The 26,118-nt window shown below is 46.8% G+C and overlaps 1 protein-coding gene across 2 annotated transcripts in view; it reads left to right on the top strand.

Moving 5' to 3' along the window:
• The window catches only part of KIF1C (kinesin family member 1C), a 1,865,342-nt gene that overhangs the window by 1,372,839 nt on the left and 466,385 nt on the right, over positions 1–26,118 (top strand). For both annotated transcript variants that reach the window (XM_069643618.1, XM_069643608.1), the window contains exon 16: positions 5,826–5,901. In XM_069643618.1, the coding sequence (XP_069499719.1) occupies positions 5,826–5,901 (76 nt within the window). The remainder of the gene's footprint in view (positions 1–5,825; positions 5,902–26,118) is intronic.

Genomic DNA, 26,118 nt, shown 5'->3' with positions numbered 1-26,118 from the left:
GGATGGTCGCTGCTATCAAGGAAGCGTACAAGGGTCAGCACAAGCCACTTCTGGCCAACATGCATGCCCACGCAGTCGGGGCCAAGGCAACGGCCATCGCATTCCAGCGCCATGTCCCTTGGCAGGTCATAAGCAGAGCGGCCACTTGGACCTCTCCCTCGGTTTTCTGTAAGCATTGCTGCTTGGTTACCGGCTCTAGGTCTGGTGCGGCCTTCGGACAGGCGGTTCTCAGGAACCTGTTTGCTTAAGGAGGGCCTCCTCTCCACCCTGGGGCTACATTCAGTTGTAATCGCCCATACAGTATGGAGGAAAGGGGATGGGACGTTAGAGTAATTATAAGTGACTCACCGTACTGACTAACGTACTCTTAGTCCATAGTCCCCTTTCCTCCATACGTCCCACCAACCTCTCCCCTAATAATACTGGTGTCATTAGGCAATGTTAAATCTATTGTCGACACGTCAATGGGGACTGATGTGTGGCTCCGGAGGGCGGAGTCAGTGCAGCGCATGCTCCCTGGGCCGCGCCCCTCTAAATTTAAAGGGGAAGAAGGTTTTTTCTGGTGAATAAGGTTCCGTCTCCCATCCCTTGGAAGGGACGCCCATACAATATGGAGGAAAGGTGACTATGGGCTAAGAGTATGTTAGTCACTACTGTGAGTAACTTATAATTTGTATAATTAATGTTTAAATTGAATTATTATGATACGATTCGTTGAGAGCACCTGGCTTGTTCTGCATTGCTACCTTGATTGGGTTTTGGCTAACCTCTGAGTTCTTTCTCACTGTAACTAACTAGAGCAGCCTCCTAAAATCGATCCACCAGTCCAGATTCTAGAAATCCATCTTAATAGTCCACAAGCAACCAAAATTTAGGGGATGCAAGGCACACTCTTTCCAAGTTAAAGCCACAAGCCCTGAATGATGTTGACAGAAGGCACTTAATGAAGCCCGAGAGGGAGACCGTACCCAGCACCACCATGTGGTGATCCATGTGAAACTGAAAAAAGTTTTTCGGTAAGCAATGCAAACTATAAAAACACAACAATAAACGGACAACAATATTACCAACAATGATTTTTTTAAAATGATTAAAATTAGAACCAGCAGGCTTAAGATCCCCTAAAAACATCTCCATACAGAGATTTAAATCAACCTTAGTCAACATTTTCTCAAGGGCAGGGCAAACTTTAAAAACATCATGACAGACCACCACACCAGGAATGAGTCAAGCCTATAACAAGTAATACAAGGCTGGCTTCTAACATCGAAAACCTTGACCCTGAAAAATTGTTTTCAATGTACGCTTTCTTATTGACAAGAATGCGGGGCAAAACAAGAAAAATGCGCAAATCTTCTTTCGGGGCATCACAGAATAGGCATGATTGGTCCACATCCCCACAGACCAAAACGCCACCATTCTCTCACATGAATACAATTGAAACGGGTCCTATTAAAGGGAATATGCTGTGAATAATTCTGAGCCGAGCTCAAGTACTTCTGGAGACCTGAGGCCGTAATAATCATGTTTCCTGTTTGTTGGCCACATAGTCCCCAGCGATTCTCTCTTCTCCCTAATAAACTGGAATACACTGGTTTTCACAGTTTTTACAACTTTAAAAGGCATAAGGTCTGTCTGATAAAAACGCTGGGCCACTCCCGTCTCCACCAACACAGCCTTTACGTATCTAAGCCATGAAATCCTCAGGTGGGGATCTCTGTGATCAGATAACGGATTACGTCCTGTTTCAAAATCGCTTTTCTATTCGCCCAAACTCTAAGCCAGTAACTTACACGCCGAGAAGCAACAAGGTCATCCAGAAACCTACAGCCCAGTTCTTGATGCACTGCAAAGTTAGGGTCAGACCTGGGTAACCCCAATATTCTTTTTTAAAAAGTGTTCTCAACCACCTGTATAGGCTCAGTCTTACCAATACGCCACAACTCCATCCCATACCTAGCCACAGAAGTGGCTTTAGACTTATAGATCTTAAGCACACGCTCTACCAACTTTCATTTGAAAAAGCCCAATTCTCTGACAACCCCGCCAATTGCCATTTTATATCTCGAGGTCTGCTGCTCAACATGAGCTTCAGCCCCCAATTCGAAGCAAATCTAACCACCAGATAATCAAAATTGTCCACTCTAGGGATTTGCTCGCCCTTGCTAAATATAGCAGGAAACCTTGGCGGAATCTTCCCCCTAGAGCAGACCATAACAGCCGATTTCTTGTTATTTATTTTTAGCCCCAGTGTGTCCATAAATTGAGAATAATCATCTACAAGACACCGTAGGGCTCCAAGGGTATGTGATAGTAAAACCGTATCATCTTCATAGGCCAATTGGGGCAAACGCCTATTGCCCATTCTAGGAATGTCTGGGGTAGATTTAAGTAAATGCTCTTAGGCAATTTTATTTACAAACAAAAAAGCAAAGAGGCCAATAAGCAGCCTTGACACACCCCACCTTCTACATCGAAAAATGGAGTGTAATGTCCAGCGACCCCACTTCTCACACAAGCAACTGTCGAGAGATTCAGTCTCTCTGAGATCCACAAGGCACCATGGCAGTTCATGGATCTGAGTACACTCCAAACTTGCCACGATCGACCTTGCCAAGTGGTGCTCAGATCCATGAAGGCCAAAAAAATAGGCTCCTTCTTAATAAATGTGTTGCCACCAAATCAAGATTCAGGACCTGCTCTGCCGTTCCAACCCCTAGCTGAATAGAGGAGAAATTAATAGTACTCTCTAGCCAGGCCTCCAACCTCCCCAAGAGAGCCCTCCCCAAAATCTTAAACAGGATCTAAAAGGGAAATTGGACTATACGATGCTGGTACGGTCCTTGGCCCATTTTTGTACATTGGATTGATAACTGCGCATGACCATGAAACAGGGCGAGCATCACCTTCACAAATGGCATTCAACCCCAAAGACAAAATAGGGGCTCAAAGGTCTGGTACCGCCAAAAACAAATCGGCAGGAACATTATCGGGCCAGGGGCCTTATTCCTAGCTTGACGTTTTATAGCTGTCAGAATTTCCTCAACTGTAAAGATCATTTTACTTTCCATCCCAGAAGAGACCTTTTTGGGATCCAGGGCTGCTAACCGGTCAAAATCCATCTCCTCGCATCCACCACTATACAAGAAGGAATAATATCGCCCAATCCTGGTTTGCAACCGTCGCAAGGGTGCCACTCGGCTTAAATTTATGAAAGGGCCTATTATTTGCAATGTCCCAAAACAGCTAAGCCTTATTGGTGACAGAAGAATTCACCCACTCCTCCCACGACTCCGCTTCAATTTCAGATTTTCTAACAGCGATGACTTTCTTGTAGGCTGCCCAAGCCATAACTAGATCATACTTTATGGACAGAGGATTCTTCAGGGTTTTCAGCAGAGAGGACTTAAGATTTTGTACAAACTACATTAAACCACCAAGCATGTGGGCTTCCCTTCTTCCTGCTAGCCTTCTTGGTAAATGAGACAGAAAAATAAGTCAAAAGTAGCACAAATTCAGACCCGATAATGCTCTAATCTGAATTGCCTGAAATAATATTTTCAAGTATCCTCCTCCCACAATCGTTTACAACTATGTCCCTTTGCAGAGTCTCACGATTCACTAACTGCCATTTTACCCGACTCTTGCGGCGACCTGTGGAATCCTCCGGCTTATAGGACAGGCCTGCAGAGACGGACCTACCCTGCAGTCTAACCTCAAGCTGAATATGGATGTGGTCACTGCATGTGTAACCCAACACCTCAAACCCTGTGACGCAGTCCCAGAATTTTACTGGGACACAAATGTAATCAATTGACAAGCAACCAGTTGCAGAAAAAAATGTAAAAATCCCTGGGATGGCATCACTGAAACGACCATTGGCCGAACACAACACCCAATCATAAAGGAGCTGCCGTAGCCCGAGTCCCTCAGTAAAGATTCTGACATACCTCATAATGGGTGGCAAGGTACCCGACAAATCATCTTCGGAGGGGTCGAGAAGACTGCAACCAGGTCCACTACCCAGTTTAGTATTAAAATCGTGCGGTAAAAAAAGAAATGGATCCTTCACAGCAACCCATGTAACCAGAACCTCCATCATAGAAGCTAAAATAGAAAGGCAGTTATTACTGTATTGAGCATGGGGCTACTATAGAAATTTACCCCTAAAACATCACAACCACCCATCCTACGAATTCTCACCGCCTGCAAAAAGGGCAGGGGAATTCCAGCTGGTACAGTTGACTCACAAGAGGAGTTTTGGCCAAGATGCACAGACCTCCATGACCACACCCCCTAGAACTTTTCTGCGCCAGTGCAGAGTAGGCCGTAAACCCATCAACCAACACATCCTTTATCGCCCAGGTCTCCTGCATTAAAACAATATCAGCCCCTTCAAGGTGTGACAGTCTCTGGCAACCCACTCTGGCATTTAATACCCGCCACATTCCAAAAACAATCACCAGCAACTCCGGTGACTGCAGCATCAAAGGTTGCATAGACACAACATCTAAAATACCACCAACCTCATGACCCAGTGTGGTGCCATAAAATACTTCCCTCTCAACTAACCCCCTAGATGCCGAAAGCCGCTTCACAGGTGGGGCCTAGGTGACAAACGCATACAACTTCTTCTGAGCCTGTTGAGAGACATGAAAAGACATTGAAGAAATCTGCCTCTGCTCCAATTCAGATCTGGTCAGATTGATAAGGAGTTGATTGGGGTCAATAAGGGGCTCAGTGTTCTTACAAGGCCCAGAATTTCGGGTGAGCACCCTCCTCTAGATTCCTGCCTCCTGCCATTGGTACCAAGCATCATGGATGTGACTTAAATCAGTCTTTGAAGACCTCAATCGCCTTCACAGCAATTCTAAATACACATAAGAAGGTTGGCGTTAGGAAAGGAAAAGCAGACATTACACCACTTGCAAAACATAGTCCGATAAAATGCGAGCAACAGGGAACAATTTAAACGATATGTCATTTACCCAACACCCTGCACTAATTTTATTGCCATGCGTTAGGCCGTTAAAACAACATATTAGATTTGAGTCTTGCCACCCTCCTATAGGGTCCTCTTGGCCAGTTTCTTGGCCCCGGTCAGTGCAGAGGGTTCCCTGATGGGCCTGGGTAGGTTCAGAACTCAAAATGTCAACTCTGCGAACAGCAGACACAGTTCTAACTTGATTGTCTGAATTTCCCATGCCAGATATAATAACATCAGTTCAGGGGCTAGACACATAAGAGGGCCTGCTACCACACTCCACCAGACCCTCGCACTGCGTCAAAGTGCATTTCTAAACAGCTATGAAGATTATAGATCTCTCCTGGTCAGAACATCAGAGGACTCTCCCGATTGCCTCACCTGCCAATCCAGGGTGTCCCATACTGTTCAAATACGACCTGCAATCCTCGGTTTCTCCTGCAGTCCTGACATCTCACCCATCCTAGGCTCCCACTCTACTTTAGTGCCAATGCTGCGACAGCGTGCTGCTCTTGACAGTGACTACTGCTATAATTCTCTTTTCTTAATGACTTTCCCAGTCTTGCACAGTTCTCTGTAGAGGTTGTTACTCTCCACATCTGTTAAACCGGAGTAGGTGCTTTACGAACTAGCTCTCTTCTCCATCTATTTGACTGCCTTCTTGCATATACTATAGTGTACTTTCCAGTAAAGCATGCATGTGACTGCTTCATATGCTACAATATGCTCTTTAAAGTGAGCCGGAAAGCTGGAAATTCAACAAGTATATGCAATTTTCCTTAGATTGATTGTATATTGCTTTTAAGGCAGTGCCCTACTTAATATCTTTGTGTCCTTTCAGGGAAGCACTGTTGGCTGAAATGGGTGTTGCTCTTCGTGAAGATGGAGGAACTGTCGGAGTATTTTCTCCAAAAAAGGTAACTGGAACTCCTAGTAACCTGGAATATTTTTAAAAAGAGTAAACAAATGCTGTAATACTAAAAGCCAATATAGGTCACGCTGTTTTCTTTTTGTGTTTTCCCTTGTGTCCTCACTGATTGAGTCATTGGAATTGAGTCTTAAATACTTCCTGGGGGAAACAGCCCATGTGCTTTTTGTAATAATACTCTACTTTCCCTTACAAGTCCTACGCTGAGGCCTCCTTAGAGACTTGAATATTAATGACATACTCCTGAATAAGACCCTAAGCCTCTCAGGGCACACCAAATACCCTGCTTATCTTCTGTGAGTACTCGGACTCAACTAGCTGTGGGTGCACTACTGGGGTAGTATCAGAATCCCTGATTTTAATTGTGGTCTGGGCAGATCCTGGGGTGATTCTACAAAGCAGCTGCAACCCCGGAATTATTTGTTGACCTCTAACTCTGGGCAATGTCTGATGAGGAATTGAAACTTGCAGGCTGCACCAAAGAAATATAATGCTGATTTAGAAAGATGTTTTAAATTTGCATATAGTGTGTTAAAAACAAATGATCTTGTATCAGGCATGTTTTAGGCACACAAGTCGATCAACAGGGGCTTTATGCCAGCAAATGCCCTTTCTAAGAACTGACCAGTTACAAGTACTGGTTTATACAGGAGGGTTTAGTTAAATCCTATGGTAGTTCTAGGATGAAGAGAAAGCTAGTTGGTGAGGGCTTTCGGGTAAAAGCACAAAAGGGATGGTGTATCCGAAAGGCATGCCATATTAAATCATGAAGTAGTTTCATGCAATGACAAAAGAAATGAAAGATTAAAGACTTGGTAGTGACGCAACAGTCACAACAATTATCTCAGAAGCAAAGCAAGTGCAAAATATGTCCACTTTGAGAAACTGAAAAAGAACACTCACTTGTGGAAGATTTCAACTTTCAGAAAGAATTTGGATGTGGGCCATCTGGTACATGTATCTTCATTTGCCCCAGGCTCGAAGACAATATGCAAATATTACAGAAATGGGACAAAAACTACGTTATACACCACACAATATGAACAAGATCTTGATTAGAAATGCAGAAGTTGCAAAAAATTGAATCAGAAATTGAACTCAAGGATTTAACTTGTATGAAATTGACCAACTCTACATTAAAATGTTAAATATAGGCCAAATCATTCATAGATTTGAATTGAAGTACAAGAAAAGAAGTAAAGAAAATGTAGACAAGATGAGATAGATTAGGATGCAGGGTTGCATCGTTGCCTTTCTATAATGTTCTAATGCCGGATTGAAACCTACTGACGCTAAGTCAATACCAAAATCACAAGGTATATCTGATGCAGAAGAAAAGTGAATCTGAATACTAAAAACAAGTACTATATCAGTGAACAGACTGCAACCTTTGTGTCCACTTTTAAAGGAAATGAGTCAGGACCAAGAAGCTGGGGCCAACGCCAAGCAATCTAGGGACACTGAGGGATAAATGTGAATGGATAGGAGAGAGCTATGTGGACCAAGGCAAGTAGAGCAGATGAACCATAGCAAGAGACACTTTAAAAATCTGTGACTGTTTCGAATGATCTTCCTTTTCTGCTTTTGGCCTCATTCATTGAGAATGTATGTTCTGCCTGTGTTGGTTTACCTGACTTCATTTTAGGTAATTGAGGCGCTATTTCTTCCTCACTTAGCACTGAAACTGATTTTTGACAGCACTGGCCAAGCTATGGCCAACCATGGTGGGATCCTTGTCCACTTTTCTATAACATGGGTGTTTTTTTTTCCACACTCGGTTGCAGTGGCAGTGTAAACATTTTCTTGTGAGGCACTACTGTGACCCTTTATTACTCCTTCGTTCTATCCCTCTTTCTCCATACTCTTGGAACTTGATGTCCATGGTAAGTCCAAAGAGTATGGGGAAGGAAGACTACGGGCTAGGAGTGCAGATCTCACTACAGTGAGTAGTGTTTAAATTTTCTACTGCAACATTGCCAAATGTGGCTGTCTCGTAGACACAATTCAGCCCTGTCTTCTTGAACCACAGGCTTTGTCTGTGCTCTTCCTTGCTTTGTAGGGCTGGAATGACTATGGTAAACCCCTTTCGCAGGCTCTGTGAAGAGTTCACAATGAATAGCCTGAATGAATGGGAACTGCCATGAGATGGGTTGGAGGTCTAACTGTAGTCCCACGTTCCCTCGGGAGCGATTTCACAAATGGTGTTCATCTGGCCATCCGTTATTGGATGGTTTAAAGATTTTCGAGTGTTGCTCGCCTTGTAATGGGGGGGCTCTGGAAGCCACCAGCCTTGCTTTGTGTAGAACTCTAGCTGATGTGGGGCCATTCATTGGTAGACCACTGGATTCTGAATCTGAAGAAGGTGAGAGGAGGGTACCAGAGACTGTCTGGAGCCTGTGAAAAACGCATGATGACAACAAGTAAGACGGACAAGTGATCACAGTTCAAGGGTGTTTATCGAACAATGAAAGTGGTATGCGGGTTGGAAAAACGCCTAATCTAAATCTAAGAGAGGGACAGGCGTCGACCATCAAATGAAAATAAGGCAATACTAGTGGCGTCAAGGGCCTATACTAAGAAAACATATTACCAATTCCTTGCACTAAATACAAAAGGGTGTTAAGTTTCAAGAAAAAGAAAGGAGTGTTCTCAAATGATATGTCAGGAAGCGGTAGCCTAGGTCTGTCTTCCCCGTGTTTTGAGCATGGGGAAAGGTGGAGTTGGTGGAGCACAGTACAGTCTCAGGCTTCGCTAGAATGAGACAACCGTTCCATTAACAGTTCTCAAGACTGTCGATGGCAAAGTCTAGTTTCCTTAGAAAGTCTCTTGCCTTCAGGATTGGTGTGTTTCAGATAATCAAAAAAACAAAAGTTCCTTTAACAAATTAAAGTTTGTTACCAAAGTTCCACATGTGTGATGGTTTCACCCCTTGGTCCCCCTCTTCTGGGCTGACCCTTCTTGTATCACTCGTCACATAAAGTTTTGATGAAAACTTCACCCTTGGATCTCCCTCGGCCGGGCTCAGACCTCTCTTGACTGCTAGTACTTGGGTGAGTATCTGTTTCTCAATATTATTTCTTTGTATCCCTTATTCTTTTCTCATAAAATTTTGGATGATAGCTTAACTCCTTGGATCTCCCTCATTCGGGCTCGGACCTCTCTTGACTTTAACGGGAGTCGAGTCCCTTGGTTTCTCAATGTTCAATTTCGCTATGGTATTCACTTCGCTTTCTTTCACTGTGCTTGTAGATCAGTCTTTCGATTGTACAGGGATTTTGCTTGACCCTCTATATGTTCCCGTTGACCTATTTCACAGGCCTTCCTACAGCCTTTTGGTACTTGTAGTTTTTCTCATATGGGGCTCAACCAGAGTCTCTCGAGTTAGCACCCACGTGGTGCCGCTTTTCCTCTGCAGCTGGTCTCCCCTGGCTTTTAACAGTTCATTCAAAGTTCAGTAGGTTTGATTCTAAACTTGCCACTTTGCAATTCTCACTCAACACCGTCCGGTGCTTATCGATTCTTCCCCCGACTCACCAGCTGTCTTGCACCGCTAGGCTTTCGGCTTCTTTGGAGTCAAGGCTGATACCACAGGCGCGAGAGCGTCCCTCGCTCCTGCTTATCTTATCGATATAAGCTTGCCTCGTGATTCTGCTGCAGGACACTTGTGCTATTTTTCGCGGCCTTAGACTCTCCTCTTCGAAGGTTCCACAGGCCTGGGACGAAAAGAGCCAGGTCACTTCTCTTCTCCACCCTCTCAGTTCCCACCGCCTTTCTCCTTCGTTTGAACTGTGGCCTTTTAGCTGTCTCGCTGTGCTGTCTGGTTTGCTCGCCTTGCTCATACTGTGCTCTCTGACTCCACCTTTTATCCCTGTGTGGGAAGGGAAAGGGTTGCCAGGTGTGTGCGATTATGATAAATTGCCTGACTTTGCCTGACCCTGGTATTGCGACGTGTCAGGTAAATGGCTCTAGTGTTAGTCCTTTGTGTTGTGCGAAAGTGTTCGCGGTGGAAAAGGGGGTGGGGGGACAGAGGTTTGGAATGTCCTACGTGAGAGGATGGGGAAAAGATGTTAAAGGACTGGGATACTGCGTCTCACCCCATCCAGGTGATTCTCCCTCACTGGTCCATCCCCAGGAACTGGATCCAATAGCGATGGTTGTGTCCTGGCCACCTGGATGACAGATCCTCAAGGGTTAGATAGAGAGACATATTCAGGTTTTTCACAAGCCTTTATTGCTGTTTAAGGTCCCTCTCTGACAGAGAAGCTCTGTCTCCTCTACTGATCATGGTAGACCTGGCTTCCCTCCTGTGAATCAGTTGGAAAATTCGACTCAGTCCTCCACTGTATCCTGACACTGCCCTAAATTTCTTTACCGATTGCTGCTAGTCTTCAGAGGGTGCATCACCTGTAAACTTGGAATCAAGCTGGCCTTCTTTGCTGTCAATGTCATTGTGGGAAATCCTGGCATGTGGCCCTACCGCTGCTCTTGGACATTGGACAGAGTTGGCTGCAGGGGCCGGTTGTTTTGCCTTGCATTGCATTGTCTATAACCTGGTAGAAGGGTTACCCCCAAGCCTGCTTCATTGCTGCTACATCTTCTGTGACATTCTTCACTATGCATTGCTTAAAAGAGGTTGTCTAGAGTTTTGACGTCCTGGCCCAGTCTTAGTCTTTAACTGTGAGGCCATCACAGCCATAGACAGGCAAAAATGGCAGCTACGCAAAATACTAAAACCAGGGCCTACTGAGAACCATCCGCAGAATACATCTCGTGAGTAAGCTCTGCCAGGTCCTTGAGTTGCTTGTCGCCTTCGTTTGGATCAATGGGACTACCCCTTTTCATCGCCCTCTGCCGTGACTGCCTCCTTTGGCCTGAAGTCTTCCCTTTCTCTCGCCTTTAGTGGTGTAACCTTGAACTGAGCACAGTCTACAGGGAGCACCCCTATCTGAGTGTCCCCCTTATCTTGTGAAGAATTGTTCTTATATACGATATGTTATTTATAACGCGCTAAATAACCACATGTTTCTAAGCGCGGACCCAGGGATCGAACCTGTGTTGCTCCGTGTCATCTTGCTTCCAAGGCGAGCAGGTTGCCGCTGAGCTATCCTCCCGAGACGATGTCTGTGATTTATTTATTTTATTTATATAGCATGGACGCCCGCAGGAATTAGTGCGCACAAAGAGACTAAGGACGAAACATGAAGCATAAGACACAACTTGAGGACGCATAGGCTCCTAGAATTTATTTAAACAGGAAGGTCTTTAGTTGTTTACGAAAGCGCAAGAAGTTAGCTTCCTGTCAAAGAGCAAAGGGTAAGGTATTCCATGCCTTAGGATCTATTGTTACAAAGAATCTTCCGTTGCACAGGGCGCGTCTTGCTTTAGAGCATGTAAGTAACCTAGTCCCAGAGGACCTCAGAGTTCTGCTACGTTCGTATTTGATTAGTCTCTCAGCGAGGTGCGGAGCCATTCGCACATTTGTGCACCAAGGTAAGTATCTTGAACTATTCCGGAGTAGAACCGGCAGCCAGTGCAGCTCACTCCACAGGTCAGATACATGGGAATTACATACCAGTTTTGTGCGGTACGGATAGCATCATTTTGAACTGGTCATTTTTGGAGGATGGTTTTAGCTGCACCTCCCAGTAAGGCATTACAGTAGTATATCCTTGGAAGGATGGTGGCTCGCGCATGAGAGAACGTTTTTTTCAGAGAGAAACAGTCTTATTTGTCTCAGTGATGACACCCTTGCAGCGGTTTACCTATTGTCTTTGTCCCGTTGGGATAAAGTAACTTGAAATATTAACGTTTGAATACTGAGTGAACAGTCATTAGTGAAGCTAGTGTTGGAGTTCTTCAGACATCGGTTAAACTAACAAACCTTTGCTTTATATTTTTAAGCAGTATTGTCTGTTGTAACCCACTTGTTTTACCATCTTCAACTGGACTGCGTATAGTTATGTGCTGACAATTAGTACTGTGTTGTGTGACGGTGTCATGAATCAGGACACAGACAACAGAGTTAATATTCAAACAATAGATATTTATTAACTCAAATGTCAGGATAGTTGAAAGCCTAACTTCCCCTCTGCTATGGTGGTATTTGCCTACCTAAATAGATTTGAGTAAACTCTGCTTCAAAGAGTTCAATTTAATAATCCGTCTGTGTCCAAAACCTATCCTTGCCCTCACAACTAGAGCCAATAAATGTGTAAAATCAAAAGAAGCAGTGTTTAACGCAAAGTTTGAAGGGATTGTGTCCTCCGACATATTCCTTATCTTGATAGATTCACTTCCAGCTTGCTGGCCTCTGAAAATGTTTTCAGTAGAGGGTGCTGCACGTCGACGTCCCTCGAGTTGGTGTCCCTCGACTGCCTCCGTATCGGCGCTGACGTCATCATGCATATAAATAGACTTGCACAGTGTCCGTTGCTCAGTTCCGTTTTTCCGTGCTTTGTGGGCCTCGGAATCGTGTTGCTCAGTTTGTTATTCAAGTAGATTCTACTTATTCCTCGAGTATATCTTACTCTCTTCCATGGCTTCCTCATCTGAACCGTCGACCCCACGGTCCGGCTTCAAAAAGTGTCGAGATTGGGGAAAGAAAATGTTGTTGACGGATCCTCACAGGATCCGTTTGTGGTGCCTGGGATCGGATCACCATTGTTCAGAATGCGAGGACTGCATGTCCATGACGGCGAAAGCCTTGAAGGAGCGTAAGGGGAAGCTCTAAAGAAGTAAGACTGTTAAAACCTCTACTCCTTCTAAAGTTTCCTCTGCAGAGTCGAGACATTCGTCTCCTCGGCGTCACAGGAAACATTCTCGTTCGAGGTCTCAAAGCAGTTCCCATCACTCTTCGAGATCCAAACATTCGAAAAAGAGGCATCGAAGATCTCCCTCTTCTTCGTCTTCTGTTTCCCCGAAAAGGGTCACCTGCCCCACAAAACACAGCTCTCCAGCTAAGTGGGAGGAATTCTGTAAAAAGATGCTTAGCGTCTTCAAGAAAGCAGCCTCAACCCCCTCGGAGACGGCTAAAGGTGATACCCTTGGTGAAAAATCAAAACGCTGCGAGTCGTTGCACCCGGCGAAAGAAACCACCCGAGAGCATCACATACCCTCGAGTAAAGGCAGTAAGACTGCGTCAACGTCATCGTCGAAGGCCCCTTTGACTCATAAATCTGCATCATCAATGCCTCTATCGAAAGGGCCCATCGACGCATAGATCAGTCGAATTGACGCCGTCCTCGATGTCGATGCCGATAAAGGATAAACCTACGACTGTCACTACTTCAGTTAGTAATCATACCGAGGGCTTCCACCATGACCTCGAGAATGTCGTCGATAACCTAGAGTAGGATTCCGATCCTCTCTAGCTCTTCGAGGACGCTTCATACATTTTCAACACCTTTTTCGGTTTCTTCGAAGCCTTTGATTTCCGCGTCGACAACGCCGACGTTTTCTCAACCGGTTACTACAAGCTTAGCCCCTCCGGCTTTAGAAATGGGTTTTAAGCCTTTTCCAAGGTCAGATTATTTCAGAGCCTTGTACTATATTTATGAAGAAGGGGAGGATTCTGATCAGGAAAGGCCTTTTGGGTTGCAGAGAACTAGAACACCTGTACCAGAGGAATTTATCTCTGAAGTTAATAGGTTGAAAGACCTTCAAGAGTCCTTGCATGATGCAAGTGGGTTAGATACTTCCCCGGAAGTAGAATTTGCCAAACCAGACCCAGAGGAACATGCTGAGACCCCTTATAGAACTTTAATGGCCAGAATAAAATAGAATTCATGGGTTGGTCTACACCTTCACCTGCTTTTCAACAAGATTATCTTACAGACATCTTAGTTAAAGGTCCAGAGGAAGATCCTGTGGTTCCATTTCATACTGCATTACAGAGGAAAATATCGGCCAACTGCGAAACTCCTGAGGTTATCCCGGCAGTTAACAAAAAACTATCTGCCAAATATAGGGTATCTGCTTCTGACCCTGAATATTTGTCCAAACATCCAACTCCAGAGAGTCTGGTTATTCAAGCAACAACTTCATAGAACAGTAGATCTGCATACCCTACTGTTCCACAAGACAGGGATGATAAGAGATTTGATGCTATGTCAAAAAAGGTCTTTTCTGCGTGTAGCATGGCACCTAAATCCACTAATGCTACTTGTAGGCTCGCAAGATTCAGCCATACACTTTGGGAGTGTGCTTCATCGGCGGCTGACTGCCTTCCGGAAGGAGAAGAAAGGGAAGCTTTTCTGAACATCATTAAAGATGGTAAAGACGCAATGTGCGAATCCCTTCAAACTGGCATTGATTCTGCTGACAGTATCAGCAGGGCCATGGCGGCAAGTACTACAATCCGCAGATTTGCGTAGTTGCGAAAGTCTGGTTTTGCTCCAGATGTACAGGCTAGACTTTTGAATATGCCCTTTGACGGCTCTTCTTTATTTGGTAAGAAGGCTGATGACAGCTTAGAGAAGTTACAAACATGAAAGGCAGCAGAAAAATCCCTTGGAGCTGCAATCCGTCAAACTCCCTATCGCCCCTCAGGAACCTCTTGGAGAGGTAGGTCCTTTTGTTTTTATTCCACATTCGGAAAAGGCAGAGGACATCCGGCTCAAATAGGCCAAAAGAAAATCACCCGAGGTGGACGGGTTAAAAGTACAAAAGCCGCAGCAGGTGACTCTTTACCCTCGGCATCTGCATCAGCCGCCTCTAAACCACTCTGAGGACTCTCCTCACAAAACACCAGTAGGGGGCAGGTTAACTCAACATCTGACGGAATGGCAGGCTATTACGTCAGATTCTTGGGCGTTGGAGACAGTTGCCCAAGGTTACTGCCTGCCTTTTCTACGCATCCCTCAGAGTCATACACCGGGGAACAACTCTTTGAAGTTTCCAGATCCGCTCCTTTTGCAGGAGATTCTAGACCTGCAGGAGAAAGGTGCCATAGAACCGGTACCTGTAGCGGAGAGAGGAACAAGGGTTGGTATTCCCCCTACTTCTTGATACCGAAGAAGGACGGAGAACTGAAACCCATCTTGGACTTACGAGAATTGAACAAATTCCTCTGGAAGGATAAGTTCAAGATGGAAACTCTCAGATCCTTCAGGCCCTCTAGCTTGAGGACTTGTTGGTATCTCTAGACCTTCAGGATGCTTATTTCCATGTGCCAATCCATCTCAAACACAGGAAATACCTGAGGTTCGCAATTGGCAACTATCAATTTCGAGTTCTGCCATTTGGGCTGACCTCCGCCCGAGGGTCTTCATCAAGCTAATGTCGGTAGTGGCTGCAAGTCTAAGGAGGGAAGGGATCCACGTCTACCCCTACCTAGATGATTGATTGATCAGAGCAGTATCCTCGGAACAAGCTCAGATCCAACTAGATTGTCTGCCACTTCCTTCACAAACTGGGCTTCTCCCTCAATTTAAAGAAGTCACAGATGATACCATCAGAGACTCCAGTTCATCGGAGCGGTCCTGAACATTTCCCTGGGGAAAGACTCGCCACCAGAGGTGAGGGCTCGAGATATTCTGCAGATGGTCACCAAGTTTCAAAATGCCCAACGTCTCCCAGTCTTTCACTTTTTGAGGTTGCTAGGCCTCATGGCATCCTGCATCTTCCTTGTGCCAGAGGCTCGCCTGAGAATGAGATCTCTCCAGTGGGCACTAGGAACTCAGTGGTCGCAATTCTCAGGAAAAATGACAGATCTCCTTCAGGTTCCGGACAAAGTGGCTCAAAACTTTCATTGGTGGGCCTGTTGGGAGAACATTTTGAAAGGAGAACTGTTTTGGCAACCATGGCTGGAGATAACAGTAGTCACGGATGCCTCACTCACGGGGTGGGGGGGGTGGGGAGCCCATGCCAACGACTTGACCATCAGCGGTCGTTGGTCTCCATCGGAGTCCAGACTACATATCAACCTGTTGGAGCTGAGAGCTACCAGACTAGCACTGAAGGCTTTTCTGCCATCTGTACAAGGGGAAAAATGTCCTAATAATGATGGACAATACAGTGTCCATGCACTACCTCAACAAAAGAGGAGGCGTAGGATCACTGCCACTGTGCAGAGAGGCGATGCAGCGCTGGTTTTGGGCAATTCAAGAAGGAATCTTTCTATCGGCAGTTCACTTAGCCGGAGAAAAGAACTTGACAGCGGACGCTCTGAGCAGGCAGAGCAGTCTCTCACGAGTGGGAGATAGCTCAGGAAATCCTTCAAGAGCTCTTCGCCCTTTGGGGAACCCCTCAAGTGGATCTGTTCGCCACCAGTATCAACAGGAAGTGCGATCAGTTTTGTTCAAGGGAATTTCCTGCGAGAGGAGCTCTAGGGGATGCGTTCGTAGTGGACTGGGAGTTTCCACTTCTGCACGCGTTTCCTCCAGTCCCTGTCATTCCTCAGATGATCAGGAGGTTGAGAAGATTCCGGAAGACTATGATCCTAATTGCCCCAGATTGGGCCAGGAGAACATGGTACCCGGACCTTCTGGACATGTCCATCTGCACTCCGATTCGTCTTCCACATAGGGAGGATCTTCTCTCACAGAAGGAAGGTCAGGTTCTCCATCCAGACATCAGAACCCTCAACCTTCACGCTTGGATTCTGAAAGATTGAGATACAAGGATTGGGACCTCCCAGATGACGTCATGGAGGTGTTGCTTTCAGCCAGAAGGCCAGCAACAAAGACTTTATACCGCTGCCATTAGAACACATTTTGCAGCTGGTGTAGAGAAAAGAATAATATTGAACCCTTTTCATGTGGTACACCAATGGTGTTATCCTTTCTACTCTATTTGGCGAATTCAGGTCTTCAAGTTGGTACGATCAAGGGCTACCTCGCAGCGCTATCGATCTTCAAGCGCACAGCAGAGGAGCCATCATATTTCAAATTACCCTTAGTAATACAATTTCTGAAGGGATGAACTAATGTCTATCCCCCGAGACCGTTCCAAGTTCCCTTATGGGACTTAAATTTAGTCTTAAATTTCCTGATGGGTACTCCTTTTGGACCATTCCACTCTTGTTCGTTAAGATTTCTCACCCTTAAAACTGTCTTATTAGTGGCTTTGACATCTGTCACGAGGGTGAGCGAATTGCAAGCCCTATCTTGTAAACCCCCTCATACAATTTTTCACAAAGACAAAGTTGTCCTGCCAGTGAAGCCTAATTTCCTCCCAAAGGTGGTTTCTGAATTCCACATCACTCAGAAGATAACATTACCATCATTCTATCCTCCTCCCCATCCAGGGAAAGAGGAAGAGAGGCTACATAGGCTGGATCCAAGGTGAACCTTGAGTTTTTATATCGGCAGACTTGCTAGGATTAGGCAAGCAGACCAACTGTTCATAGGTTACACAGGGCACAAATTAGGATTGCCAATCACAAAACAGACCATTTCCAGATGGATTATTTTAGCCATTCTAGAATGTTACAAACTGGCAGGGAAAAAGCCACCTCAAAATCTTAGGGCTCATTCAACCAGGGGTATCACAGCCTTTCAGCCCTCCAAAGAGGGGTACCGATTCGAGACATATGTGAGGCTGCCACATGGTCATCCGCACATACCTTTACAAAATTGTACAATCTGGATTCCTCCTCTAGCCAAGTGACTAGATTTGGCAAAGCTGTGTTACACTCTGTTCACTCTTAAATGGGAATATGACAATTTTACTCCCACCTCCGTTTACACACCACTGCTATGGCAGTCTATCAAGATAAGTAATACGATGGAGGACACAATCTCTTTGAAGAACAAGTTACTTCTTACCTGGTAATGTTCTTTCGAAGGGATGTTCCTCCAACGTATTCCTTATCGCCCTTCCCATCCATCCCCCTCAGTAAAACTTCCCTTGTGGTTGCAGCTTATGCTCCTTCAAGGTCAATAACCAATTCATGCACAGCTAATTTCAAGTTTCAAAACGGAACTGAGCAACGGACCCTGCGCAAGTCTATTTATACGCATGATGACGTTGGCGCCAATACGGAGGCTGTCGAGGGACTTCGACGCGCAGCGCGCTCTACTGAAAAATATATCCGAGGCCAGCAAGCTGGAAGTGAATCTATCAAGATAAGGAATTCGTCGGAGGAACATCCCATCGAAAGAACGTTACCAGGTAAGAAGTAACTTGTTCTTCTGAGCTTCTTCCAGCTCACAGCTTTCTTTCAGCTCTCCTTCCCCAAGTATATGAAGGTTATCCACAAGCATATGCAAGCTCATTAACAAAAACTCTGAGTTTACCTTCTACAATTCAAGGAATATAGTTCAAAACCAATCCTTGGGGTTCCCTTCCCCAAGCTTTAAGTTACACAATCCAAACAAAAAGGGTCTCAGGACTTCGTTCCCAAGAGAACAAGTGTGATGCCTCAAGCCTCAGGATTCCCTTCCCCAAGACTTCATTCGCTTCATTCGTTTCAAAAGTCTTGCAGTGGTTTTATTGGGTTTGCTTCATAGTATCCTTTAGTTATCATCATTCAGGGCTCTCTGGTCTAGGCACAGTTATCAGACTGCACAGTCCACCCATCACAGGATCCCTGGGTTCCTTAACCCACATGCAGGTTTCTTGGCACTGGCTCCTGTGCACCAAGTCACCTTCACTTGACTCATTTTACTGGCCTCTTGGCTTTAGGTTGTACTCATAAATTACTCTGGCTTCTCCTTGGTTGTTTCATGGCTCAGCCACCATATGATATGGTATTTATAATGGCCTGTAAAGTGTTTCTAGGCGCCACAAGACAAGGGAGGGAAGACAGTGGGAAAAACAAGACAAACAATCCTGTTAGGCCTCATCATTCGGAGCGTGCAAGTGCGACAACGCAAGGTGCAGAGAGAAGGGGCGTGGGATGTGCAGGGGAGAGGGCAGGGGGAAGTGCGATCAGGGAAGCAAGCTCTGAGGAAGTGCAGCCAAGGCAGCGTGGATCTGGGTGAGTGCAGGAGGCAGGGGGTCTGTAGGAGTTAGTTACAGCCCATCAGTGCATGGTAGGCATGGAGGAAGTGCATGGAAGACTGGTCATGCAGGAGCCTGGTACCCAGGGAACACTCAGGGTACCAGCAACCAGTCAGCGCAGCAGAACAGGTAAGTTAGCAAGAGAGAGAGAGAGAAGGCAAAGGAGAAAAGGAAGGTTTTGAGCTGCTTCCCGAACTTTAGGTGGTCCGGCTAAAGTCTGAGAGGGCCAGGGAAGCCATTCCAGAGGGAGGAACCTGCAGAGGAGAGAGCTACTCCCCACTCTGCATGGAAATGCTCCTGACTCTTAGAGAGTTGGAGCTAACTGAGCAAATAGCTCTAGAAGGAAGGTATGTCGGAAGAGAGAGTTGGATGTAGTGTGTGTCCCAGGCCCTAGAAAGCTTTGTGGACGATGCAGAGGGTCTTGAACTTGATCCTTGGGCCACCTGGAACCAGAGGAGAGATTTCAGGGCTGGAGAGGTTGGTCCCTGGGCTTGAGTCAAGGATACGTCTTGCAGTCCTGTTCTGGATTAGTTGCAGAGGGTGGCGAGTAGAAGTAGGCAGAAAAAGGCTGTTGCAGTAGTCCAGCCTTGAGAAAACCAGGGCTCTGAAGACGGTGGGCCTTCTTGGCAAGGTCTTTGATACGAGGAGAGAAGGAGAGAGTGGAGTTGAAGAGGACACCAAGGTTTCTTGCCTCACATGAAGACAAAGGTAGCGGGCCCAAGTCGGGTGGCCAGAGTGAGAGAGGGAAAGCGGGAGCATGGGTCCCAATGAGACGGATCCCTGTCTTACTGGCATTAAGGCAGCGATGGTTGGAGGCGCACCACATCAGGCACCATGGCTCTGAAAGCCATAAACGTGGCTAGTGGTTTTGCGAAGTACTCCTTCAGCCTCTGGAAGGCAGTAGGAAATGCTATGCAGTATATCCCTGAGGTGGAAATGAGAGACGGCTTCATAGAGCTGGTGGAGGATGGTAAAGAGGTGGCCAGGCAGTTGCTGCAAACAGGCCTGGACGTGGCCGACTGTGTAGTCCATTCGATGGCATCGGCTATTGCATTGAGAAGACAGGCCTATTTGAGGTCTTCAGGCTTTTTGCCTAATATCCAAAACAAACTGCTGGACATGCCCTTTGAGGGCGGACTTCTTTTGGCCAGAAGGCGACGATCCCTTGGAGAAATTTAAGGAGTCAAAGATTACTGCAAAGTCACTTGGCCCAACTGCGCAGCCAGCCAAACCTGCCTTCAGCTTCGCCTCTAGGGGCAGAGGCTATTGGCGGCATGTGCCTTACGGCAGGAAGGTGCAGCTCCCACAGGCAAGGGCAGAAGCGTTTCTCATGCCCCAGAAGGGCTTCCAGAGATAAACGAGCAACTGCTGCGGCAGCTTCGCCCTCTAAGCCGCTGTTAGTTTCCCCTCCCACGGCTTACTGGTTGGTGGACGGCTGACAGAGCATTGACCCCAATGGCGGAAGATTACCTCCGATGCCTGGATCCTGGAGCTTGTGTGGTGGTTCTATTGTCTGCCCTTCTTAAGGAAACCTCGGGACGTTTATTTCCATGTGCTGTTACATCGATCTCAACCTTCTCCTCTGACTTTGTGTTATGCGGATGACACACTGCTCTTTTTCACGCTTCCCTCAGCTGCCTCTCCTCCCTCGCTCATTCCTGACTGTCTATCCGCGATTCAGGAAGTTCCTAAGGTTCCTCATAGGGGACAAGCACTATCAGTTCAAGGTGCTTTCCTTAGGGTTGATGTCCGCTTCAAGGGTCTTCGCCAAGCTCTTGGCAGTAGACGCGGCTCTCCTCAGGAGATCCGGAGTCCACGCATTCCTGTACCTGGATTACTAGTTGATCCGGGGAAAGTCAGTGAAGCGGGTTATGTCTCACCCGGCGGACACCTGCTCACTATTCCACAGGGTGGGCTTCTCCCTGTACTTGAAGTTCCAAGTGACACCAGTCCAGAGGTTCCAGTTCATCCGAGCAGTTCTAGACACTCTGGTGGGGAAGGCCTTTCCCCATGAGAGAGAGCCAACAGCATTGCACAGATGTTGAGCCAGTTCCGGAACCATGCTGCCTTACTAGCAACACATTCCTCTGCCTTTTAGGCCTCATGACCTCCTGTATCTTTCTAGTGCCAGAGGCCAGGCTGTGCATGAGATCACGTCAATGGCTCCAACGGGACAAGTGGTCCCAGTACCTCAGAACCCTTTTGGACTCCCTCGAGGTATCCAGGGCAGTGGGCGACGACCTTGGTTGGTGGGCTGACAGCAGCAATCTCATTGCGGGGAGCCCTTCTGAACTCTGTGGCCTTAGGCCTGAGTGGTCACGAATGCGTCTTTGAAGGGTTGGGGCGCTGACTGCGGGGACTTGCAGGTGAACAGCCTTTGGTCAGCAATGAAAGCCAGACAGCAAATCAACAGGCTGGAGTTGTGAGCCATCAAGTTAGTCTTAAGAGCATTCGCTCTGTCTGAAGGGGGAAGCATGTCCTGCTTCTGGCGGACAATACGGTGGCCATGCACTACCTGATCAAGCAAGATGGCGGTGCCCGGATCTCCTAATCCAGGCGGAAGCTAGGGTGCTTCACCCGCTAATTGAGATCTTAATCTGGTTCTAACCTTCCTGATGGCGGCTCCTTTTGAGCCCATGCATACCTGTTGTTTGCAGCTCCTCTCTTTGAAGACAGCCTTCTCGGTGGCAATAACATCCGCTAGACGGATTAGTGAATTGCAGGTCCTTTGTTGCAAACCGCCCTTTCTGCAGTTCTTTCGAGAGACGGTCTCGCTTAAAGGACGGACGGGATTTCTACCTAAGGTGGTGTCTGAGTTTCATCTTTCGCAGGCCATAGACCTGCCATAGACCTGCCAGTCTTCTAATCTCACCCACACCCTCGAGCGTTCGACTAGATAGCAAAAGGGCCCAGAGTTTCTACGTTGCAAGGACATCTGAATTCCAAAAATCTGACTAACTCTTCGTGGCCTTTTCTCTAGCCTGTAAGGGCCTGGCATAACAGAGCAAACACAATCCTATTGGTCTGCAGGCAGGGAGGTACATCCTCGCATCTGGCACTCTCGACTAGAAGGGTCTCATGCGGCAACATGGTCTGCACTTCACACTTTCATTAGACACTACAGTCTAGATGTTGCCCGTGGAGCTGATGCGTGTTTTGGCAGGGCGGTGCTGCAAAATCTGTTAGTATAACTTTCTGCCCACCTCCTTTGCCTCATTGCTTGGGAATCTATCGGATGAGGAATCTGCAGGAGAAAGGCAATCCTTTGAAGGAGAAATTACTTACTGTAATGTTCTTTCTATGGACTCTTCCCCCCACAAATTCCTCATCTCCCCACCCATCCATCTCAGCTCAAAGTTTGGTGGTTGCTGCGCATCGCTTCTTTAGTGGGTGGACACCCGGTGATGGTCCTGGGATGACCGTTTTCTGTCATTCATGCTGCATGTGTTTTCGATTCAAATAAAAAAAATCTTTTTCTAATGCTGCAGTTGTTGTCTTTTTCAAGGTTTTTTCTTCCCTTGGGAGGTGTATTGTTGTATTAACCTCTTATGGGCCGGATAGTTCGCCTTTTTCTGTTTTCCTATGCAGCTGTTGAGCTCAGGGGTGGGCAGGGGCGAAGGGGGAAACTGAGGTGTGGGGCATAGTGATATGTTATATATATGATGCCTGATGTCACGTCCAGAGCCGCCGAGGGAGCACCGAGCAAGACGGATCGACAGCCGAGTCGAGGTCCACTACACCCCCGTTGGTTTTTCCGAAGCAGCACAGCTGGATGAGGATATTGATCAGATGAGGAATCTGCAGGAGAAGAATCCATGGAAAAACATTCACATTTGATTGGACAGGGAAATTCCTTTACAGCTTCCCCACTCCACCGACCCTGCTGATACCACGTGTACTGCGAAGGATATAGGAGCACCCATGCACCATGATCCTGGTAGCCCCAGCATGGGCCTGTCATGTGTGGTACACAGAACTTCTGCAAATGTCATGAGAGGCCCTCATCCGTCTCTGACCACATCTGCATCTACTGTCTCACCACAGAGGCAAGCTGCTTTACCACGATCCCGCCAGTCTGTCTCGTTAGGTCTGGTACCTCAGCAGCAAAGATTCCATAACCTTGCACTAGACTCAAACTGCTGGGACATTCACAAGGCGGCCAGAGAACTATCCACGCACCAAACGTACGCCAAGAAGTGGAAGCGTTTCAAGGTACCCACTCTCGGCATCCGTGGAACAGATCTTGCCCCATCTCCTTCACTTGGCAAAGAGCAGACTAGCCCAGTCGTCTATCAAAGTGCACCTCTCGGCCATTTTTGCATACACCACAAGGCTTCATCAAGCATCTCTGGTCTCAGGCAAAGCTGTTTTCCTTAAGGGGTTAACATGCACCTTCCCCAAAGAATGAAGGCCCATCCTTTCCTGGAGTCTCAGTACCGTTTTGGCAGCATTGATGAGAACGCCCTATGAGTCCATTCATTTGTGCGATCTACGCCTTCTTACTTGGAAAGTAGCCTTTCTGGTGGCTTTCACCTCAGCCAGGTGCGTTGGGGAGCTGCAGGCACTAACCACCAAGCCGTCCTTTCTTGTCTTCCAAAAGGATCAGGTCTTACTTCGACCACACCCAAAGTTCATCCCTAAAGTGATGTTGGAAATGGCATGCTCGGAGCGGATAGTATTAATCACCTTTTTCAGAACCATGCAACTGCAGCTGAATGGACATTGCATTCCTTGGACATTTCAAGGACACTCAAATTCAACATACTGCGGACAAACTACTTTAGATCTTCAAGACTTCATCGCCTTTGCAGGGTGCTGCAAAGGACGATGTATCTCCAAAAAAGGTCTAGCCCACTGGGTGTCTAGTTGTATCACCCACTGTCACCAGATAAGTGGCGACCCACTACCGTCTCCACCGACAGCACTCTCCACCAGAGGAAGAGCAGCATCCCAAGCGGAAGTGTCTTTGAAAGATATTGTTGAGACTTGAGTGTCGTGTAGGCAGAAGAGGCCTCCGTCCCCAAATGCCGCACAGAGAGAACTTAAAGCCACTCTCTGTGCAGCCGTTGAGGCCACAGGCGAAGATGTTCAAGTCCGGGACCGCGAACCTCTGGGACCCCACACTGCTGCAAGAAAATGCGGATTAAGTACCAAGCAAGAAACAGTAACCACAGTGTTTAGGAAAAACGGAAAGGTCTTACCAATCAGGGTCAAGGAAGAGGTAGTGAACCTAGTGGAGAGGTCCGGGACCCACGTGGACGGAGGTACCCCAAGAGGAGTAATTCTCAGTAGTTCACCTGTTAGCAGGAGCTGTGGAGCTGTGAGGCAAGTCCAAAGAGCCAAGGTGCAAGAGGGTGATCCAGGAGGCAGTCCAATAACAGTCCGTGGTCGAGAGCCGTGTATCACTGTGCAAACGAATCCAAAGGGGCAAATCCAAGAAGAGTCCAGTAAAGCAAGCCAGGTCGATTCCGTGAGTGATCCAAAGGTGATTCAAGGTTCGTAACGCCAAACAGAATGCAGAGCACAGCTGTGAAGCAACGAGTACCCGGGTTTCCGAGTTTAAGTACTCGCGCTTCTGGTCACGTGATGCGCGGCTGGGTCACGTGATCGGGCAAGAGCATCACGTGACCTTACAGTCCCGCGACGCGGAAGCTCAGGGCTAGTCCTTCGCGATCCTAGGCGCCAAGGCAATTGCCAATGTAGGAACGGCCGTAACTTGACAGCCGTCCTGTTACGGACCAGGCGCGGGTGCGCTCGCAAGACGTGTGAGAGTCCACGTGAGTCCCAGGGAAGGGGGGAAGAGAGGGAAGGGCGAGACGGGGGATGGGGGAGTACCTTGGGGACCACATGATGAGGGATCGTGACAGATATATGTTGAGCGGCCACATGGAGCATGTTCCACGCGTTCGCCAAGCATTACTGCTTGGAGGAAGATACTAGAAAAGAAACGGCAGTCGGGCAACAGTCCTTCAGCACCTGTTCGCTTAAGGTGGGAGCAGTCTATGTATCCCCCCTTCCCTTTTTCATTGTTTCCTAACAATTGCTATATTGCTATATTTATATGAAGAAAAACGCTCATATTTCTCACAGGCACAGCATTTGGTTTACCGCTTAGTATCCTATTCAAACATGTGAATGTATTAAAAATCCAATGCTGGAGAAGTATTTGTTGCTTACCTGTAACTGTATTTCTCCAGTATTGGTATCTATCATAGATTCACATACACTCACCCTTCTCACATGGGAAGTGGCTGCTCTGTAGGCAGTCAGTCATCACTTATCAGCCTACACGGTTCAAAATCTGAAGATGGCTGCCCGGGGTGGAGCTTAAGCCCTACCATCTCATTGGTTAGGGTCTAAAAGGACCAAATGAGGTGGCGGGACTACACCTGTGAATGGCTACACATGTCCTATGAAGCCATCTGTATAGCATTTTCCTATGGGAAAGTTTTATTTTAATACATTTTAAATTACTGAGGATTCCAAATCTGACGGGAAATATTCAAGCATGTGAATCTATGAAAGATGCCAATGCTGAAGAAATACAGTTACAGGTAAGTAACAAAGACATGCTTGTCGGTACGCCCTCAGTTCCCAATGGCTCTGGTCAGATTCACGAGTATCTGGTTGCGTTCCCGAACCTTGGCATTTTGCTGCAGTGATGCTTTCATTCTGGGAACGCTTTTCCCGCTGTGCAGACCTTCTCTCACCTCTCCTGCCATCTCTGCGTTCACCCGCTGGCAAGACCACTGCTGCTTGGCATGACCACATCTCCAGTAGCATTACTGCCGTTGGCTTCCCAGCGCTTCTTCCATGGTGCATGATCTCCTGTGGCCTCCCCACGCCAGTAGGTAATGCTTATGAGCGGCAGCTTGGAAGCGCCTGCCTTCTCCAGCATTGTTCATTCCTGTGCTGTTGCCTTCTCCTTCGGTTCTGCTTCTCTGTGTGGGGTCAGTAATGCAAGGCGGACAACTGCTTTTACGTTTCTCAGAATTAAACTTTTTATTAAAAGAAAAAGATGCAAATAAATTCTTGTTAAGCCTACTTAATCAGGGAGTTCCCCAACTAGTCTAAGAGCATTCTAAGGGAATCAATCCTAACAGAAACAAACTGGCCCTCACACTAAACAACAAAACATATAAAATAAATCAACAACATAAATGAATGAATAGTAAACGGCCAGTAATTTGGATAATCTTCACCTGTCCTGGGTAAATCCCTTCCACAGAATTGTTCAAAGTCAGTTTCTCCAATTTTTCAAACA

Source organism: Ambystoma mexicanum, chromosome 1p (genome assembly GCF_040938575.1).
Source record: "Ambystoma mexicanum isolate Mex_15411 chromosome 1p, UKY_AmexF1_1, whole genome shotgun sequence".
Classification (NCBI taxonomy): domain Eukaryota; kingdom Metazoa; phylum Chordata; class Amphibia; order Caudata; family Ambystomatidae; genus Ambystoma; species Ambystoma mexicanum.
The sequence above is the reverse complement of the archived record's forward strand: the minus strand, read 5'-3'. Positions and strand labels throughout refer to the sequence as shown.